Source organism: Engraulis encrasicolus, chromosome 16 (assembly GCF_034702125.1).
Source record: "Engraulis encrasicolus isolate BLACKSEA-1 chromosome 16, IST_EnEncr_1.0, whole genome shotgun sequence".
Classification (NCBI taxonomy): domain Eukaryota; kingdom Metazoa; phylum Chordata; class Actinopteri; order Clupeiformes; family Engraulidae; genus Engraulis; species Engraulis encrasicolus.
The window spans coordinates 43595324-43604792 of NC_085872.1; the positions used below are offsets into that span (position 1 = coordinate 43595324).

Consider the following 9469-nt stretch of genomic DNA (forward strand, 5'->3'; position numbering starts at 1 on the left):
AGGCAGGGGGGTGGGGGGGGGGGGGGAGGGAGGGATGATTGTTGGTAGTGGTGATGGAGGACGGAGGGGGGGTGGTGGGGGGGGGCGCGTATTGTGGTTGTTGTTGGGGTCTGACCACTCCTCGCAGAGGAGTTGACTCTGTGTGGAGTCCATTCAGCTGCCCCCCCCCTACAGCCTTCGGAGTTCACATAATGAGTGACTGGGATTTGATGGGGGGAACTGAAGCTGTAAAACGTCTGGCAAGCGCAGTGATTACGGGCCCCGTACCGCTTTTGTGCCCATTGCGGCCCCTTCTCAGGCAGATCATTAGCACTGGAGGAAACAGCCATCCCTGTTTCACTCCCAATCCTGCTCACAGGCAAGGCAACCCCAAAACAACTGTGCTTACGCTCAAAGGAAACTCAATTGTTTCCTCTGGCCACCTGTTGAACGTCTGTATACGTGACTGCTGTATGGCAAGCATTTTGAAAAATCAAGCGAAAATCGTGCAAAATATTTTACTTTAGGATCGCAAGTTCTGCATGTGTTTATAATTGTTCAGTGTCCACAAATAATAATAATAATAATAATAAGAAAAAAAACTATCCTACATAGTGATGAGTGGGAAGCCTAAACGATTATTATCTACGTCATAGGCTGGTCCACTGTGTGGTTTTACAGCCTCTTTGTGGAGACAACACCATGCAATCCTCGGTTTGGCGGCAATAAAGGCCAGCCTATCCAGTGACACCACGGAAATAATTAACTCATGCTGTTAGTGTCAATGCAAAGACAGTCTCCCTTGTGGTCCCCCTCTTTCCACCTCCCTCTCACTGCACTCTCTTCTTCTTCTTCTTTTCATTTCCCTCTCATGCCCCCTCCTCTCTCTCTCTCTCTCTCCCTCTCTTGCTCTCTCCTTCTCTTGTTCTCTCTCTCTCTTGCTCACTCTCTTGCTCTCTCTCTCTCTCTCTCTCTCTCTCTCTCTCTCTCTCTCTCTGTTTCTCTCTCTCTCTTGCTCTCTCTCTCTGTCTTGCTCTCTCTCTCTCTCTCTCTCTCTCTCTCTCTCTCTCTCTCTCTCTCTCCACTCAACTCTCCTGCATCCTCTCCTCACACTCCAGCTAAGATGGAGGGCCGCTTTGAGTGGTCTTGGCAGGTGACATATTAGTTTGGGACCGTCTCCATCTGTAGAGCCGTCGCAGCGCTGTGCTGGCAAGCTATCGGCCATCATTGGCCGCATAATGAGGACAAGTGGCTCCATCTAGAGCAGCCATTGTCCCACCAATCTCCTCCGCTGTAATTGCAATGTGGTTGTGACAAAATGCCACAGTCAGTCGGGCATTGTTTGATTTTGTGGTTTGCTTGTGATCCGGCAGCTCGAAGCGGCAGCCACCGCACTCATAGCGACCCGCTCATTTGATAAACCCACTTGATGTTGGTGGCTATTTATGTAATATTTCAAGTTTCTTTTCTATGTGCCGCCATGCAACCCCCCCTGCCCCCCCACCAGGTTTGCTTTGTGCTGGCTGCTGATGCTGAGCTGCAGTGCAGTGTGGGGCTGATGGCTCTCTGGCAGGCGGGCTGGGGTCTCTGGGGGAGGCCTGTCATCCGCGGCGCTGGGGTTCTTTTGCCGGTATCAGCTTGAGCCCCGTCTCTCTGTCACTCACCCGAGAAGGCCAGACAACGGGGCCTTTCTATTTCCCTTATCGCACAGCTCGGAAGGGGTCGTGGGGTCAACCACGCGCTCACTGAGCATGCTCGGTCGGCCCGCCATATCGATTCTGAACGGACACCGCTTTCCGCGACGAAGCGGGTCCATTGGACTAAATTGGAGCCAAAAGAAGCTGGGCAGGAAGAGAGGGGATGGTGGGTGGGTGGGGGGTGGTGCTGCTGGTGGGTGGCAATGGTGTTTGGAGGGGAAAGGGCAGGGTGGGGAGCGGGGGGTGAGTTCAAGATGGGAACCATTAGATACTACAGTAGGAGAGGCTTCTGATAGAGCCAGAATTTTTACTTCCATTCTTTTGCTCCTCATCGCTGCTCGTCTCTTTCAACTTCATTCAGCAGCTTCGATCTGGCGGACCGCCTGCCGCTAGCCCAACACCATGACTCTCACCCCACCCCACCCCACCCCACCTCCACGCCACAAGGGAATTCCGGGGCCAGTTTGAAGTGGGCTCTTTTGTGGTGGAAGTGGAAGGGGGTGATCCTGCCGTATGGAATGACAGGCCTGACAGTGGTGATAAAAAACATGCTCTCCTCCTGTATTGTCCAACACAGACATGCTGTTCACAATGTGTAACCTTTAGATAGCCAGCTAGACGTTAACCCTCCCGCTGCTGAGGCTAACAGCCCACGGACAGCCTGAGGCGACAGGCGGCATGCAGAAATTACCCTTAAACGGCTCCCAGGCCTCACCTAGTGACTTATAAGAGCCCATTGGGATGCTCTGTGCAATCCGTCATGGCAAAGGTGCACCCAAATTGTTAGAGCTAAGAAGCCTACAGTACACTCAGGTCTGTTTGGTAGTTTTTGTACTGTTTGCATCCTTGTCAGGTGTGCATGGATTTATTTGTATGTAATGTCACTCGTGCTCTGAGTGTGATGATTATCAAGAGTCTGTGCTGTTCTGTGATGTGTACAGGGAGCCAGTCAGATGTAATTAATGGTAAGCTGGTCACACATCAGTCTAGTCTGAGATACATTCCACTGAGCTGACGTATAGGGCATAGGGGTTAGTTGTCCCGGGCCCAGGGAGACAGGGCGCCCAAAATTGGGGTTTCATTACATTGTACGTATTGGATGGGGGGCCCTTTCAGATGACTTTGTCCTGGGCCCAGCAAAAGCTGTCAGCGGCCCTGCACACACATATCATATAAAGATAGATTCACACATACAGAAGCACCATGACACGCACATGTTGATAAACAAGAATGCCAGGCATACACACATTCTCAAATCTCATTGCACTGCACATAATGACAATTAAGTCTTTACGTCCGATTTCATTCATGCACACTGACCTGTAACATAACACACCTTGTTTTATCCCGTTGATGTGGTCCACCATCAAGAAGAGCCAGCAACACTGCTCCTAGATACAAGTCTCTACTATGGTACATGGTATTAGGAAATTAGACACATGTAGCTCTTCTCAAAAAACAACTTAGACTATTATTATTTGTCTAAAGAATGGTTATTACGGCTCATGGGTAAACTTTAAATGTTTTCGTAGTGCTATTTTGAATATCATCATCTGGGCACATAGTGCCCACAACCAACCAAAGTACTGCACAACCTAAGTAAAAGTCTTAGGTTTGAGGAAGGTACATGCTGGATGAAAGCCTTGAAATGCTTTCCTATTGTGCTCTAGGTCAACATAAGTATAACTACACCACACCTTATCCAAAAACTCCACATGGGAACACTCCTGGCACATAATACACGATTGCATTGTTTTAATGCCATACAAAGGATCAGTAAAGTAACATTCGTGTATGTCTTCACTGTTCCTTGTCCCCATTCATTAGGGAGGAGAAGGAGCGCTGGATCCGGGCGAAGTACGAGCAGAAGCTGTTTGTGGTGGGCCTGCCGCAGTCGGACGTGCCGCTGGGGCAGCAGCTGCTGAGGGCGGTGGTGGAGGACGACCTGCGGCTGGTGGTGCTGCTGCTGGCCCACGGCACCAAGGAGGAGGTCAACGAGACCTACGGGGACGGCGACGGACGCACCGCGCTGCACCTCTCCTGCGCCATGGCCAACGTGGTCATCACACAGCTGCTCATCTGGGTGAGTGGTGTACCCAAAAACATAATCATCCCAGTAGCATAGGGATGCAAACCCTTACGAAAATCAACCATGGTTTTACTGTAGTAACCCCACATTGCTCCAAGGACTGTCACCAATATGTGCGTTGGATAAAAAAGCGGCAGCTAAGTGTAATTTAATGAATAATTATAAACCGTGGTAAAACCATGGTTAGTTTTCAGAGTAAAACCATGGTTCATTTTATAGTTAAACCATAGTCAAACCAAACACCATGCCAAACCATGCTCAAAAAACATGAAATCATGGTTTATCATGGTCGATTTTCGTAAGGGAATGTTTTAAATTAATACCATTTACGAACTAGTTGCTTGGATATTTATACGTAAAAGTGCCTGGTATATTTAAGATACAAATTAATACTTTCAATTGACAAATTTTATCATGTATTTGTCAGTGGCTGGTAAAGGTCAATATTTTGTGAAGTTAATATCCAACCCTGCTGTAGTATATTTATCTCAGAAGTGTAGCAATGTGTTGATGTCATCGTGAGCATCTAGGTTTGACATTTGCTCGGATTTGTACAGCTCACCTCTGGAAGCAAGGTGAGGAAGTTGTAGTTTGAAGTTATGACTCTACCGACCGCCTTAAGCGAACAAAGAGAAGGATTGATTGTTAATGACTCTTGAGTGAGAGAGACCTTTAAGTGGCAGTGGTCCTTTTTTAAATTTGCATTATGCAAGTGTGGAAGTTATTTTAAAATGAGTACTTAGTGTATGAGAAATAGAAACTCTACATTTAAGGGTAATTACACCTACTTCCCCCTTGTGCTGATAGGACATAAGTGGTATTGTAGCAAGGCACCTCAACAATAATTACTTCTCAGAAATTTCTGCTCATTTCTTTTACATAGCATTTTAAACTATGCTATTCTACTTTTTTCTGATGTATTGCTAGTATGATTAATTATGGTTTTCAAATCTCTCTCTTTTTCTCTCTCTCTTTCTTTCTCTCTCTCCTCGTCGCTTGTGTCCCCCTCCATGTGTGCTCTTCACTGTCCGTCCGTCTTGCTCCTGCCCCACATCAGTATGGAGTGGACGTAAAGAGCCGCGATGCCCGTGGACAGACGCCGTTGTCGTACGCCCGGCGTGCCGGGAGCCAGGAGTGTTCCGACATCCTCTTGCAGCACGGCTGCCCCAACGACAGCAGCGGAGGAGGCCTGGCCTCCGCCGGCACCCCCACTGCCACCCGCCGGAACCCCAACGCCAACAACAACAATGCCCAGTGCGAGATGAACCGCAGCATCAGCATCATGTAGTAGGACCAGCGGGTAGGGAGGGTGGAGGGGAGAGAAACCCACACCAGGGCCCGCCCCTCCGTCCATCCGCACTGAACTGACTGTACTCGCCTTTCCTTTGCATATACTGTGCCCAAGTTCATCCCACTCATCACCCCTCATCACAGGTCCAAAAGCCCCAGATGCCAGCAGCACAGGCTATGGTAACACTGCCTTATCTGAGTCTGTGTCGGTCCGATAGGATATGGCCCAATCTCCCTCCAGACAATGCTGCCATCTGGGTGCTGGTTCTTCTCAGTCCCTCGATGCGTTCGTCCCCCTACGTCCGCTCTGCAGTAGTGTGGCTGTGGTACTGTACTGTAAGTCCCCCCCCCCCCAGCACAGCATGACCAGCTCCCTGTGTGTGAGCATCTCCAGTCTGTGACCCCCATGAGTGGGCTATTCACCGAGTTCTGTGTTCCCACTACATGAGCCCCATGCCAGGTCCTGGCTGTGTATCTCCAGGATCACCTCACACACACCCTACATTCCCTTAACACATCTCATCTCACAAACCAAACCAATCAACCTCCATCTGTCTTTTAAAAAAATACACACAAACAAACTCTCAGATATATAACAAAAAAATCACTGTGTGCACCCTCTTTTCTGGCCTTCGTACTGTACGTTGTACTTCAAAAACCTTTATGACATCTCCTCATCTGGTAAAGTCAGAGATAAGGCTGTGAGGGAGAAATGAGGACATTCTGCAGTCAATCTGAAACCCTACCAAGTTTGGGCAGTGCGACAGCAGTGGAAAGAAATAATTCACATAACATGCCCAAGCGGGAGATAGGAAGCTGCCTGGTCTCTCTGAAATCACTGGAATTCCAAGGTGGGCCTAAAACATGTACAAGCCATTTGTAGATAATATCCTATGAATATGTTTGGGATTTTTTTTTTCAGCAACTGCATACAATTGCAGAGCACATTTTCAAATCATGTGGCATAACTTCTGAATGATGGCAAACTGTTCCAGGCCATCTGTGTTATGTTTACACTAAACATCTAGAATTTTAAAACAAAGCGCAAACTTTGTGTCGTACCTAAGTAGTGGTTGATATGTGTAGTGGAGTCGAAGCTTATTCATGTCATCACTACTTTAATATTGTGCCACATTGACATTTATATACAGTAAATCTGGTCGGAAAAAAATAACATCAATGGTTGAAAAAAAACACTCATCATACAATGGTATAAATACAATACACATACAGTAAATAAGTCTACATTCTACATTAAGACTTGGTTGTCTTTTAAAATGGGAAAATGGTGCTTAGTATGCGAGGCAGAATAGAGAAGAAAAGTAAAGGGAGAAAAAAAACTTCAACCTGAAAAAAACACCTTTTAAAGAACACAATATAGGAAGTGATGACTTAGTGTAATTGCCATATAGATGGCCAAATGTGTCACTGGATTGTCGCCACCACCTTTACCAGGGCTTAAGAGTTACATAGGTACCTAGAAAATGCATCTTAGGACACCTGATATTGTACCTGGTGATAACAATGAAGCAACATTGTCATTACAAGGTCTATCAGCGTGAGTGGTGGGGCGTTCCTGTGACCTTTGCCATTGTTTTAAAATCTAGTCCTCATACTATGACAGGAAGACTGGCCATGCTGGCAGAGAACATGTCAGTGGATAGATAGACAGCACTTGAGACTACATCTGAAACTGCCTTGCTCTCCATTCTTGGTAATTTGCGTGTGTGTGTGAACGTGTGAGTGTAAGATAGTGCAGAGGTGAAGAGGAGGGAGATGTGGAGGACTGACGAGAGGAAATGACGATGTCAAAAAAACGTGTTGGGAGCAAATAATTTCAAACAAACAAAAACATTCACATGGCCACGAACCAGTGGCAGAGGAGATGACAATGTACAGACTAATGTAAAAAGTCCTTATTTCCTCATACAGCCGTTCTACTGCTGTTTTGGACCACAGCTCCCTCCAACTGGTTGTGACTCCTTCTCTTGAAACTATTACCCTTATTTCCAGAATCAGGGAACCTACCCAGTCCTGTTTAGGTACTAATGTCAGTGTCTTGTCAACTTGTAGAAGAACAGACAAAGAAATAACCTTCAGGTCGCCTCTGGTGACGAGGACCGCCACATCTTTGTTGTCCAGTAGGTCTGAATGTTCTTAGATTTATCGACTGTAGGCTTTTTTCCCCTTACATCATGAGTGGCAGCCATTTTTACATTTTTAGCAAAACGATACGTTTAGATATATGTCTGGATTAAAGCAAGTAGCACAAAGTCTACAGAAGTTCTACTAAAAAACCTTACTTTCGATCCTCCTGGTCAAAATTGTTTGTTTAACCATGCAGAATTTTATGTTTACAGAACCAGGGTACTTCTTGAGCATGGTACCATTATTCCCCCTTTATTTGATGGTCAAAGTGTAATATACGATAAGGTGATCCAGGTACAGCACAGGGGCAATGAAAAGGGCAAAAGTTATGGAGGATCTCTTCACGTTCGGATAAGTTGTCATTAGAGCCCCTTTTGCTATCCTTTCTGGCGAATCTCATGTCTCCATCTGTGAAGTTTGTGCCTCAGCATCTATTGCCTCTTTTCCACTGCCAGTTTTCTGGTTGGCCTACAGCTCGACACAGTGCGACTCGACCGCCACTTTTTAACTGCAGTGGAAAAGAGGCATATTATGACCTGTAGAGTGCTTTCATAAGACTGCCATTAATTAACAGTGAGACGTACCACATTCATGCCAACAACTTTACCCAAGAAGGCTGTGGTGTACGACACCATTATGGCTCATGCTCAGCATAAAGCTGGCGACCAACAGCTGAGTTGGGAGCATTTTAGTTGCCATGACAATATCCCCTCATATACTGTATGGCAGTATTATGGAAGAGAGGAATATTTTTGTTGTTTGTTCTCTTAAACTGCTTATACCTAAGTGGGTACAAACCTGTCCTTGTGAAAGTTCATTGTTCAAAGCATCCTGCACCTCTCACTAAAACAGACTGTGTTGTGTAATTACTTCATCGGCAACAAACATTTTTTGTCAAATGTTATATCGTTGTTTCATTTGTTGAATTGGCCATTTACAGAAGCGTACTTCATGTCAGAAAAATACGATGAGAAGATTTTTTTTTTTTAATTACACCTGGACTTTTGACCTCAATGAACAAGATGGTGTTTTACCCTTTGAATACACTTTATTCTACACCTTTCATGTGCCCTTAGTCTTTTCTCCCAACTTCTGTGTCCTGACTACAATTTCTGAGTGGGAATGCTAGTTCTGGGCATCTTTTGTGTTGTCTAATGAAACATTCAAACCACGTTTATATACGTAGAGAAGCCAGAGTGGGGAAGATGATAAGAGTTAGGATGCCAGCCACAAATACTATTCTGCCCCCAAATGCTGTGTTTATGAATAGATTGTGAATGTTTTATTAGGCACAGTCAGAGAAAAGTGCCCCCGCTCTCCCAGACAGTTTTAATCCCCAAAGATCACTGGTTGAATATATAGGTAGATATATTAAGCTAGAGACCTTGGACCTGATCCTAAGCAGCCTGAATGTGTGTTTTTTGGTTTGTTGTGTTTCTTTGTTTTGTTTGTTTATTTTGTAACCATGTACAGATATCGGTGCACTAGCATAAAAAGTGGAGCTTTGCAGTGGTGAATATCAGGCAAGTGACCTTTTGTGTGGGGTGTTGAAGGGGCAGCACCTGAGAGCTAGCATAAGCTATAGGAAGGGATCGGGCCACTATGCCCTAACTAACAAACAGCGATCCATGCTTTCAGGTGCACCAGCACTGTCTTCAACTTTTAAATAGCAAAAGCCTCTTTCCCTCATAAACATTGTATTTTTAATATTACTTTGGTTGTTTTATCCGTTTAATGATGGGTACCTTTCTTTGGTCATTTTTTTTGGCATCGTAAGGTACTTTGTGTAATATGATGTACATTTGACATATTTATAATGCAGGATGTAAATATTGTTTTTTTCTTTGTTTATTATTTGTTCATTTCCCATTGTGTTTAATTTCCATGTCATGTTCTTAGTGTGAAATCAAGCAAATGCAAGAGAGTAACCTGTTGTATGATTGGATGCTTGGCTGGCAATTGACCTATTAAACCATCCCAATAAAAATGATTTATACCATACATTTGCCATGTCTGTTCATTCATAATACTATTTAGTCATATCATTAAATTGCAATGCGATAACAAATGTAGTAAGGATTACTGGCATCTACGTACAATATATGAAATCTAATTTCAGCTTACCATGGCAATGTACTCACTTGGTATTTTGACTAAATGCATTTAAGTATATATGTGTCAGTGAACAAGAACTGCTCGTTGATTGGTTTGTATAATCTGTAAAATAGTTAATGAGAGGTTTAAACAGACGTGCATCATGCAACAT

At 45.1% G+C, this 9469-nt stretch overlaps 1 protein-coding gene across 2 annotated transcripts in view; it reads left to right on the forward strand.

Annotated features, from left to right (window-relative positions):
• The window catches only part of LOC134465831 (arf-GAP with GTPase, ANK repeat and PH domain-containing protein 3-like), a 125558-nt gene extending 116356 nt beyond the window's left edge, over nt 1-9202 (forward strand). For both annotated transcript variants that reach the window (XM_063219722.1, XM_063219721.1), the window contains exons 17-18: nt 3504-3759; nt 4823-9202. In XM_063219722.1, coding sequence (XP_063075792.1) covers nt 3504-3759; nt 4823-5053 — 487 coding nt within the window. In that variant the 3' untranslated portion in view covers nt 5054-9202. The remainder of the gene's footprint in view (nt 1-3503; nt 3760-4822) is intronic.
• Nucleotides 9203-9469: the final 267 nt, after the last annotated feature.